The following is an 11,877-nucleotide window of genomic DNA, read 5'->3' as shown; positions in this document are numbered from 1 at the left end:
TACTATGTATTATACAGAAAAGGTAGAAATAAACCTTTTTGTTGATTGTATTTTTATACATTCTTACTGTGTAAATTGAACCAGTGTGAACTGGTGTTGGCTACTCATGTTGGCTGTAGTATATAAGGTCACTACTTGCACAAACTGGAGATGTTGAATCTTTGAATTGTCTAAAACAGAAAATGTATTCCCTCATTTATTAATTTTAACACCAAAGTTGTATCATTAGGCATGTACTGCATACAAACAGATAAAAACCCTAAAAAACGACGGCCATCCATAATGCACATTGAACGAGAGTGATCAAAGTACAGTGAAAAATGGCGAAGAGACGTTTTGTGTAAATGTATCCAGTGAAAGAGAAAAAGGCAAACGTAAAGTATTTTTCCATGCATGACGTAGAACAAAATTTAAAAGTGAGACTTTGAAAGTTAAGAACTACCCAGACTTTTGGGGAAATTGCTGTCACAGCACCTCCCCTCCTTCAGGGGGCAGTGTGGTGTCTTCTCACATGTCTCGGGCGATGAAGAGCAGAGGCGGAAGTGCGTTGCTGCCTTGAGCTGCGCGCCGGAGAGCTCACGTTTTAGGGAGAAATATGGGTGAAAACGAAGATTTTGACCTTTCTCTACAGGATAGCAAGGCTGCTTACGTGCTCAGTAATGTTGCTGAAGTGGTTGAGCGAATTCTTACTTTCGTTCCTACCAAATCGCTTCTCCGTATTGCAAGGTAACAGTGTTTGTGTATGCTAAATAGTTGAAGCTAAGTCGAGAAATGCAAGTGAAAGTGATTTATAGAAACTTGCGTGGGGGTGTAAAATATAATCCTGAACAAAGACACACAGTTAAGAGTCACTGTATCGTTGTTTTATCATTTCGTGGTGATTAAATCTGTTTCTAAATAACAGCTAGCTAACTGTCAAACCAACTTTCCATCCGGCTAGCAGGTGAATAGCGGTGCATGTGTTTGGTCACTAGAGAGTGTATTTGGCTCTCAGTGTGTATGTTTGGTCCTCAGTGTGTGCAGGTTATGGAGAAACTGTGCTCGCAGGGTGCTGAGGACTCCGCAGCACCTGACCTGGGTGTCAGCATGTGGACCGTCAGACACAGAGGCCCATGCCCTGTGCAGTGTTTTGGCTGAAGAGACTGAGGTAAGAAATACTTATCGTTCGTCTTTTATCACCACACCCTGTGTACTCCTCTGTATGGCTTTGTGGCTACCTGTGTGGTGTGAAGTTACACTTTTTTTTTCTTTACTTGTGAATGAGATTATGTTTTACATGATATCAATATTAAAGTGGTACGCTCCCTTACCCCATACAACTGAGTGCTAAATCCCGACAGAGCATCCAATTCAAAAGAAGAGGTTTTTTAATGTGTGCGTGTCATTTATGTAAGTTCTCAGAATTTGGGTTTGTATATTATTTTAATGATGAAAAACCCAGTAAACTCTCCTTATAATTTATACTACTAGTTGCTGGGATTATATTAATGCACACAGTCACGTAAATTAACTGACTTAAATGTAAAAAATTAGGCTGCGTGACGAAGCCAATGAAATTTATTTATAATGATTATGTAAAAAAAAGTCTAAGTCCTGCTTTGTTTTATGACAGCCCTTACATGTTTGTTTATAATGTTCTTACGTGTTGGATTTGTTTCTTATTGTTTTCAGAAAGTGTTCCTCCTGCCCCAAACAGTTCTGACGATGGTTGACTGTGAGTCCTTCAACGGACAAGCTTATAGCTACAGACAAAATAAAGGTCAGTGTTTTAGAAAATTACACAGCACAACTGGATTTTGTCAATTCAGGTATGTTGCAATATGTCAGTATCTGTTAGGTCCTACATGAACAGACATAGGCATACAGTCCCTTTGAGGTGTTGTGGTAAATTCATTCAGGGAAAAGTGATTGTTGAGATTAATGTTTTAGCATAATGGGTCTGATGTAACTGTAAGACAGAATAAAATGTAGCTAAATGTAACTTAATGTAATGTAAAATAAATGCAACCACTGCTTCAAAAATGCACTCCCTGAAAAAAAATTGCAGCACAGGCAATTTCTTCAGCTACAATAAAGCTATCTTTCAGTGCCACGTTGTTTTTGGTTGTGGCTTTCTTGAACACATCCTTCTGCAATTGCAGTTTGCCTCTATTGGTTGTTTTTCTTGAAGGCTCACTTTGACATACTTAGCTCCATGTTTGGTGTCAGATTGCTGACAAGCTCTATGACAACAGTCATGGCCTCATAACATAAAGACATACTGTTATTTTCTAATTGAAGCACAACCATATATTGGCCTACCCATCTTCCTTGAAACAGCTTTCCATCTGCAGCAACTTTTCTCTTCCTTAACATTTTGGAATCATTATTCAATTTCCCAATTCCAATAGTTTTAAAGATGACACTGATGTGAAAACACTGCAGTCTAGTGGTAGGATGCTGGCACTCCACGGGTAACATAATCAGTATGTATTATGGGAAACGTAGTTTATGATCAATGCACCCTTATGACTTATCCATTATAAGACAATCTGATCTTTTAAGCTCCTGTGGGCTACATAAAACGGCGTGGCGGGCCATATTTGGCCTGTGGGCCTTGATTTTGACACATGTGACTTAGAGGGAATTATTTTGTGATAAAAGGTTTGAAAACTTAATAAATATATGAGTTCTGCTCTCATGTCTGATTAATATTCATTAAAGCCACCCGATGTCTGTAGTTTTCAGTATTCTTTTTTTATTTTGTTGTTTCATCATAAGTATTTGCAAATCTGTAACGACATTATAGCCAAATAAAAAGAAGTGTGTGGAGTATTTTGTACTATTTCTTATTTTGTAATATCTCACAGACTGATTGAATTAGAGCCAAGCTATCATTACAAGAAACTTCATATCAAGCAGCTCACAAACACCAACATTTTGAAACATATAGAAAAAAAATTCTTTAACCCTGTATAGGCACATTTTGTCTACTTTGGACTTAACTGAATGACAGATACATAAGTTCTGTTTCAGAGCTGGATTGTATGGTCATGTCAGACACAGAGCATTTAAAGAGCATTAAGTTGGTGTGCACTGATTTTCTCTCTCCACTTTGCCAGTTTCAGCTTGTATCACTGTTCCTCTTTGTATTCTCTGTGATCTTGACATTGAATATTTCCTTATAAGGTTGTGATTGTTTTCAGTTCTCTGACACTTAACTGTGCTTTGTACTTAAAAACAGAACATTATACAATAATTTCACGTTCAGTATTATTTAGAGAGAAACTGTGGAATCTGTTTAAGTATTGATGCCATAAAACTATTGTTTTGCTTACCGCCACTTAACACCTCTTTGGCTGAATGATAATTCAGAGGAAATATTTTTTGTAGGTAAAATTTTATTTTGCAGGCAAAATCATATTCATGTTGCCCTTCAGTGCTACATGTGCCAACTTGTGTTTTTTTTTCTTGCTGTGGTATTAAAACAGTCATCCTCATTTGATTTTTACTGGTATTGCATCCAAGAGCAAAATTCTAGTTTCTGACAATATTATGCACTATGCTGTAATTAAAAAACACACCTTTAGTTAATATAAGGACAATCATATCATGGTTTTTGTCCAAAAAGAAATAATACGAGTTGGGGAAGACATGCAGCAAGGTAACAGTAACAGTTTTAATAAGGACCATAACCTCTTCATTTGGCACATTTCCAAACCACCAGGCCAACTGGGGTCTTTGATCTGAGTTTGAGTTTGACTGAAATCTACATAATATTACAAATATTGTAACAAATTAATATTAAATGAAAATCAGATCAAAACAACTACTTAGACTTGAATACTTATTTTACTGCTTTTGATTTATCTCAAAGTGTTTTGAATTGTAATTTATATGTATGTGACATTGCCTTGCTACTATTATGGAACATGCTTTAAAGTCTCATTGCTCTTTTTGATAATGTAAAAGATATGTCTTTTTATGTCCCTGCCATACCATTTTGCAGTTCTTTGACTATATTCTCAGAGCCCAGCTTGACTAGTACAAGTGATGTCTGGCAGTCAGTTAAACTATTGTTTTGTTACTCCCTAACATGTTTTGTTTTTTAAATCTTGATTACTCTGCAGCAAAAAAGAGTCGCCACAGTCTGGACACAGTTGAAGAACTGAACCTGGTCTTTCCCAAAGGTTGCGCAAACATTGGCATTGCTACACCAGGCATAGTGTGTAAGTGTTCCTCTTTTCTGTCTCTTTTCACCTCATGTTTTCTTCTTCATTCATAAGACTGAGAATTAAACCTTCATATTTACTTTATTAGAACTGTTTTCAGCTGCATGAATGCAAGCGTTTGTTTCAATATTAGTATGTAAGATGTGTCAGACATGAGTCTCAAAGCTTTGGTGATCCATTATGTGTCCATGGCATGCTCATTTACTAGAATTCTGCAGGTACAATAAAAGCTAACCAGGTGTCAGGTTTATATCTAAGAGGAGTAGTTCACCTTTGAGCAAAGAGGACTACACATTAATCCCCACTGCTGCTGCCTAGTTGAAAAGCACAAGTAGTGGCTGGCACTTCCCTGCCTCCCCCTCTGATAGATTGCCCAGTCTGCCTGGTGCTGTGCTCCTCATTTCTCCATATAATCACAAGCCCGCGGAGAAGTGACTCTCCATCAGCCGCGTTCTTTTTCTGCCAGATGATGGCTTATCAGGCTCCTGTCGTCTATCAGCTGTAATGGCAGCCTCAGATGTTTGCGATAACTCTCATTTTGTGATATTGCATCGGAGGGTCACCAAAGGGTCAGCAAGCACATCTAATTCAAATGAATGAAATGTTTGATTAGATGAGGTTGGATCTATAGATTACATGTAATAAGCCTGTCATTCAGCTAGGAGGACCGCTAATTATTTATGTATGGTAGCAGTTGAGCTGGGCACTATTAAAAAGATAAATTGTGATACACTTTAGCGTCACGTTCCTACTTAACACAGTGGAGGATGTGGATGGATTTGACAAACACTAATGCCAGCATTTTCTTATTTTTAACACAATGAATGATGGTCCTTGACGTACAAATTCTGTAACACACCGGGGACCCAGCTCAGCAAAAAGTGTAATCATAAACTGTAAAAGATGTGGGAGTGGTGAATTAGGCTGCTTGTTTCATAACACTAAATTTATGACCAAACAGCCTGAATTCTTCTCCTTGACAATATTCAGTCTGCTAAACTCCTAACATTTAACATACATGTGAAGTTCTGTGCCAAATGTCACTGAATAAACATTACTGTGGTGTGGTGTGTGGGTTAGGGTGTGTGCCCCATGTGCAGGAGTGCCTGCTTTGAGCTTATGTTGGCGACAGTTATGACCTCTCTTCACCACTCTTATTCTTTTGGTGGAAAGCTCGATGATTCTGAGGAAAAATAATTCACCTCCCACCAAACATCCATGTCGAGGGTTGCAGTTCCCCAAATGGTCACTAGATGCTAACTCCATCTAACTGTTACCAAAATAAAATGGTAGTAGGCAACTTCTTAAGCTTGTCATGAATTATTTCAAATTAAAGCCACCAAAAATCATCGATTAATAGTTCTATAGGGCCTATAGGCTTTCACACATACACAAAAACTGGATAGTAAACAGTTTCATTGTGAAAAGGGAAAGTTGGTCTTCAAAAATGTCACGATCATTGCATTTAATACATTATTGAGTTACTCATTGGTCAGGTGTCTCCAAGTGTACCCGTTATACCAAGAGGACTTTGTGTGGTGTCACCTTACTTTTATCTAAATTTATTTAGTTGGAATGAAAACTCATGGGCCTCCATGATGACATGAATGTAGGCTACCTTTAATTTTGTATTTATACTCTTCAATTCTTGCCCACCTGTGCAGTGACTCCCAGTGGCCTTTGCTCCAGCCCTCCTCAGGAGTACCAGGATGGGGAGGCTGGCTTTGCCGTCATGTTCCCCAGCATGGAAGGTGTTCACATCAAGCCCTTTCACTTTTGCAAAGAAACCATCTTACCAACAGCTTTGCAAGAAGCAGGTAAGTATACCTTTCAGTTGTTTTACAGTCAAAAGCCAGAAACAATAAACCATTGTTTGTATCATACAATTATTTGTCATTGTTTTTGCAGGACTAGTTGACAACCCAGAGCTGCGTGTGGTCCTGATGTTTGTTTATGAGGCCTATAAAGCTGGAGGAGTACGCTTTCTCAGCCAGATACTGGAGCCACTGGCTAAGAGCAAAGCTCTTATCGCTGGGGGACTTGTAGACAGTGTTTTTTCCCCTGCCAGGCCCTGGTGAGTAAATTTTCCTCCCTTCAATTCTTCCTTTCTGACTAGTCCGATGAAGAGTCACGTTTTGCTACAAAAATAACAATTGCCATTTATCCCTTGTAAATTTCCATAGCTTAGATAGTTGAAGACAGGTTTGTGCTGAAAGAACAGTTTTCATCTTGAATTTTCTGCATTTTCCTATTACATCGAACTACAAATCACTTTCAGACTCTTAAATCATTTCAGTTGTCTTTGCAAAAATTCAAACTTTCTCTCTCCCTATCATCTCACTTTGTAGCTGTAGCCAGGGTGCATACGGGGTGGTGGGCCTGGCCCTGAGTGGCCCTAAGGTACAGGGGGCATCTGTGCTCTTGGACCAAGACATCACCAGCCCAAAGGCGGCTGAAGCCACAATCCGGAGGCTGAAGGCAGCCAAAATTCCTGAAAAGAACACCATAGGGTTTATGTTTGCATGCGTGGGCAGAGGCCAGAACTACTACAACAACCAGGCTAATGTAGAAGCCGACGCCTTCCACAAGGTGTTTCCCAGCACCCCTCTCTTCGGCTTGTTTGGCAACGGTGAGATCGGCTGTGACCGTATCGTTAAAGATGACTACACCCTGTGTGACTCTGACTCGGACAGCCTGCAGCACGAGTACACCACAGTCATGACCCTGGTGCATCTAGGCTGAGTGACAGACCTACTGTAACAATTGACCAACAGGCAAATTAGAGATGACCAATGAGGCTCCTGTTTTGCAGAGGCGGGTGTGGACAGGAAACATTGTGTATGGAGTGTTAAACACATTACATCTCAGAATATTTCTGCTCATAAAGCAGGCAAACTGCCTCTTAAGCCATTATTGAAATGGCAACATTTGGAAAACCGTGGACCCCAGTCACTGTGTGTGTGAACACAGCTTTATATTACAATTATTGGGTTTCATAATGCTCATATAGAAAAGACAAACTAATCGTCTGTTTTTTTTTTACATTCAGATGTGATTGAGCACTCTTGTAAAATATATTTGTTTATATTTACCCTGAACTTCGCACACATTCAAGGCATATCTTACCCTCTGACATCGACTTCATGGTGTGTTTGCTTTGCAGGTGAGTGATTATACAAACTTGTGTCCCACAAGTTAATATTGTAGTTAATAATTCAGCGCTGGCACTTTTAATCCATGTGAATAAGACAAATATAGTCCCTCTTCCACAAAATCAAGGTGATCTTGATTCAAATGTTCTTCCTGTTCATTGAGCTTTTTTACACTTGTGATTTTTACATTTTGTCTCACCCTGGGGAAAAAAAAACTGTCAGCTACCAAATAAAAAACCCCTTGGAAGAAATACAACTCTTTCGGTTCAGTTGGACTCAGACATTAGTTCGAAGCCCTCTGTGCCTACTTTTTGGTCATGTCTCCTACTTCCAAGACATATGGTTGGGCCCAGTGGTTACTTTATACTACAAACTTCTTCAGGTTATGGGAAATAATTCGTAAAGCAGGAGAAAAGACAGTTCACGTAAGCTGTGCTGATAGCCTAGCGACACTCCACATTAGTGAACAGTCTATCCTTTTGAATTCCAACCAGAGTCAGAAAAGATTGTGTTTGGTATCATTTAAAAAAAGTAAAGGGGGTTCTCTTCCAGATCTTTTATAAAGTCTGAAACTTCTAGTAACATGTTTAAAAAGAAGCCTTGATCTTACAGACAGCTCTGTATGAAAGAATTTAGGTCTTTGTTCAAACTAATTACAGTATCATGTTTCAAGCGTTGTCTTTACAGTCACCAATGTCCCATGACCTGAAGGTGCAAAGTCTGATGTAGGTTTCTTGGAGAACAACTTTTTGGATTCCAGTTTTTCTCTTTGCTACAGTGGTGGTCAGTGCAGATTTTTTTTTTTTTTTTTAAATAAATGAATTATAAACCCTTCCCTTTTAGCTATTGAAGAAGAAATCAACAGTATTGGTGCTTATTGCTCATTTAGCAAAAAAATGTTTTTGTGTATATGCACTTTTTTCTACATGTGCCAAATCATATCTGTTCTGCTCATTTTCTCAATAAATGACAAACGTCCAATATTTGATATATACTGTGTTTCTGTGTTTCCCCTTTCCCGCGGTGGTAGCATCTTCTTCCAGCAGCCAGCTTCAGAAGCCCCAGTCCTGGAGCGCGCAGGGCGTTACGCATCCCTCCTCTGTTGTAACCACAGGCCTACTACGGTTTATTCAGATCAGCGCTCTTCCTTATTTGCGCACTCCCTGAAATGTGAGCCTCAGCCTATAACATCTTGAGCAGCCCACGTCCAGGCGTGTTTAAATAAAGGAAGAGACGCTTCAGATTGATTGATGTGCGCTGTAACCATCGACTGGCTAATCCCGATGAATGACAAACGGTTAAGCCAATTGCTGCGAAGGCAATTTATATTCCCATAGTATCTTTATTTTGGGAAACCATAAAAAACGCTCATGACACGGAGAGGGACGACCTACCAGGCGTAAAGCTAATAAAATCATCTGTGGCGATAATCCGCTCTTAAATTTGCCTCAATTGGGAACTGGGAAAATCTTGACTCTGGATTTTATTCTTTCTCTCTCACACACAGACACACACACTCACACGGCCAACATTTTCAGATATCTATGTCGTGACCGGAGCGATGCAAATGTCAGACGATTCATTGGCTACTGTCAGTCTCCGGTCCGAAAACGTCAATGTTTTGATGGCGTTTGGGTGAAATTGGCCCAGCTGCTGCTGTGGGAGGAAGGGGGGATTCGGAGAGAGCCGACGATTCGTCCGGCTCGTTTCAGCACCTGGACAGCTCCGCTCGCAGGGATCCCCGCTGCGCTTGCTGGGGAAACCCTCCTCTACTGTGGAGCGGGATCTGGATCCAGAACTCGAGCAGTAAGCCTAACCAGGAGGAGTTTATCTTTTTTTTTTTTTTTAACCAGGACACTTTAGAGCTACCATGATATTCCCGAGCGACGATGCTTCTTGCTTTTGAGCTTCAGCCCCTCTGGTTTTGCACTGAAATCCAAGCAGCGCAAGTGGGAGCAGCGGAAGCAGCAGCAGCAGTGGTGGTGTTGGTGGTGCTGCTCATCCAATGCAAAAGTGCTAAGGATAGCTGCAGCCTACACACACTGCGAGCCTGCTGCTGCTTCACTCACTCTGATCATCACCAAGGGAGACATCACTATCAGCAAGGGGGCAGCGGGAGGCACGCGTACTCGTCAACAATGTAAATCTGACATGGGTAGGTCTGAATAAATGATTTATTTATATGTAGAGAGGATCTCTGAGCAGGAGTTGTGCACACAACTCCCATTTATTCTCATTTTTTTCGCTTTACTAGAGTCACATAGCAGCTAATTCAGTCTAATCACAGAAGTGATGAAAAGTCTGAGTCAATCTCTGTGGAGTGTTGAATGTTTGATCTCAGCTACCTGTAAGCAAGAAATCGCTTCAATTAGAGATGAAAAGTTCACAGCAACACAAGTTCATCAGTTTTGGGGCTGTGGAAGTCTTGTTGAATATATTTTAGTAGCTCAAGAGTTAATCCTGTGATGAGGTTGTCTGAGATTTCTTAAAACCAAACTTTTCAGAAACATGTGGTACTCCTGAAGGAGCAGGGTTAGTGTCCTGTGAAATTCTCTACTGTCTCCCAAGGCTCAGTGGTTAAACGTAAAGAAAACTAGTTACACTAATGTTAACACTTTGAATGATGATTTTCTTATAATTTTTTTATTGAATATCCAGAAATGAGCAGTTGATTCAGTACTTGCAACAGTTAATGTTGCAACTACTGGTAATCAAGTAACCCTTTAAGAGTAATGTGCCAACAACCTACAATGAAGTCCTGTTTCTGTGTGTCTGAAATAAGAAAGCTGTTCAGCACCTGCATGAATGACAGTGTTCTTCCCTCCTAGGCTCATCATGACAGCATCAATCAGGTGAAAATGTGAACTGCAGCACAAAAATAACCTGAACTGAGTGAAACCTTTGTGACAACAGCCACCACATCTCTCCTTGTGGGATCTGCGAACATCATGGCAAATGCAGAGTGAGTTCAGAACGTTCACCTTCATCTTTCCTTCCCTTCAAAAAAACAAACTGAAACCAAACGTAAAAGTATTAGTAGTTGGGAACATGTGCAGGCATATGTCAGAAATGAAGAATTGCTTACTTTACGGTTACACTAAATTTTTCCAGGACGTTTTTGAACTTTTTTTTCTTCACACAGTGTCCTCTCTGTTGCTTCTTATACGCTTTCTGTGCCACCGTCTCTACAACAATGATCTTTATTCACTTGCATTCTGCCTCTGTTGATGTATCTCTGACCTTTTTTTCCAAATGCAAAACACTGAAGCGCTCTAAGATGAAGGCACACACCTGCACAATGCTGACCATCTACAGAGTGTTCATTCTGCAGCAGTGTGAACAGGAGATCACTGTGTAAATCCTTAATGCGGACACTTAGTTTATTGATTGTGATCACACGTGAATGCTGTAAATTCACACCTTCTTCAAACAAACCTGCTCCAGCTTTAGTTTTCCCTCAGATCTCCATTTTTAATTTGTGCTCCTAATGTTAGCACTGAGAACAGCTGATGCATTTCATGCCTCAGTTGGAGTGTGCGAGTTAGTGTGTGTGTGTGTGTGCTAGGACAAAAGTAAAAGGTAAGGAAGAACACAGAAAATCATTATTCTGTTAACTCGTGATTCTGCTGTTGTAGCATGACTGTAATTTGTTCCATCTTTACTAGCTGCATTTATTCTCTTGACCTAGATGAATAGCCCTAAATTGGCGCTCCATTTGTGCTTTAAAAGAGAACCAGTCTTCTCACGGTGCTCAGCTCAGTGTATCTCAGATACAGTGTCTCTTTATGACATGGTTAAGGTGAAATACATCCTCAATCAGATGACTGTAGCTTACAGAACATAGCTAAACGAGCCTCCTGAAAAAGTCGTGTAACTCATGAGTTATGTCAGTAACTCTAGATTAATGCACTTTTATTTAAAAAAAAAAAAATCAGGTAAACAGAGAAATGTTTTCGAGATCACATGCAGTTGAATAGAATAACAATGACAGGTAGATTAGATTAGATTAGATTAGAAAATCTTTATTGTCCCTGAGGGGTAATTTGTTTTGCAGTCGTAGTACATACATCAACAGAAACATGCAAACAAACAAGAAAAAACATACATGTATAGGTTAGTCTGACTAACTCATGGATTACATCATGGACAGTAAGTTAAAAAGTAAAAATAAATAGATAAAAACAACACTGTATAGTTAAGAACAATATGCAATGTGTGCAAAGGGCAGCATTTGTCTATATTGGCTATACAATTTAAAAGGCCCATCAAACATAATTTGTCCAACAGCTGATGGGACAAATGACCTCAGGTATCTATTGCAGCTGTCAAAGCAGTTATCAAAACAATGTTAAAGTAGCAAGTTTATTCATTAATTATCAAGATAGAGTCCTTATGACTGCTTCATCAAACTCACAGAATTTCAGTTTTTATCCTAAATGTGTTAGCAGCATTACAATGTTGTATCTGATAGTAGATTAAGCAAATTTATTAGATGTTTGGTTGTTCAGTCTGGC

The 11,877-nt window shown here is 39.6% G+C and overlaps 2 protein-coding genes across 2 annotated transcripts in view; both read left to right on the top strand.

Annotated features, from left to right (window-relative positions):
• The first annotated feature begins 85 nt into the window (after positions 1–85).
• Positions 86–8,172, top strand: fbxo22 (F-box protein 22). Its single transcript, XM_074666605.1, has 7 exons — positions 86–726; positions 1,015–1,147; positions 1,672–1,759; positions 4,110–4,208; positions 5,876–6,028; positions 6,120–6,285; positions 6,560–8,172. The coding sequence occupies exons 1-7, from the start codon at positions 596–598 to the stop codon at positions 6,951–6,953; spliced, it is 1,164 nt and encodes a 387-aa protein (XP_074522706.1). The 5' UTR covers positions 86–595; the 3' UTR covers positions 6,954–8,172.
• Positions 8,173–8,563: 391 nt separating this feature from the next.
• The window catches only part of LOC141787901 (transmembrane protein 266-like), a 50,150-nt gene continuing 46,836 nt past the window's right edge, over positions 8,564–11,877 (top strand). Inside the window, exons 1-2 of the mRNA XM_074666604.1 lie at positions 8,564–9,518; positions 10,192–10,325. Of these exons, the coding sequence (XP_074522705.1) occupies positions 10,312–10,325 (14 nt within the window). The 5' untranslated portion in view covers positions 8,564–9,518; positions 10,192–10,311. The remainder of the gene's footprint in view (positions 9,519–10,191; positions 10,326–11,877) is intronic.

This window comes from Halichoeres trimaculatus, unplaced genomic scaffold, assembly GCF_033239565.1.
Source record: "Halichoeres trimaculatus isolate MK-OKI-2021-1 unplaced genomic scaffold, fHalTri1.1 fHalTri1_scaffold_3, whole genome shotgun sequence".
Taxonomy (NCBI): domain Eukaryota; kingdom Metazoa; phylum Chordata; class Actinopteri; order Labriformes; family Labridae; genus Halichoeres; species Halichoeres trimaculatus.
This window is presented reverse-complemented; position numbering and strand designations above follow the sequence as displayed.

Excerpts from the sequence above, each read along its gene's own strand:
- fbxo22 (XM_074666605.1), top strand. The coding sequence starts at position 596 with ATGGGTGAAAACGAAGATTTTGACCTTTCTCTACAGGATAGCAAGGCT. Across the intron at positions 727-1,014 it reads TCGCTTCTCCGTATTGCAAG|TGTGTGCAGGTTATGGAGAA; the intron begins GTAACAGTGTTT and ends TTTGGTCCTCAG. Across the intron at positions 1,760-4,109 it reads TAGCTACAGACAAAATAAAG|CAAAAAAGAGTCGCCACAGT; the intron begins GTCAGTGTTTTA and ends ATTACTCTGCAG.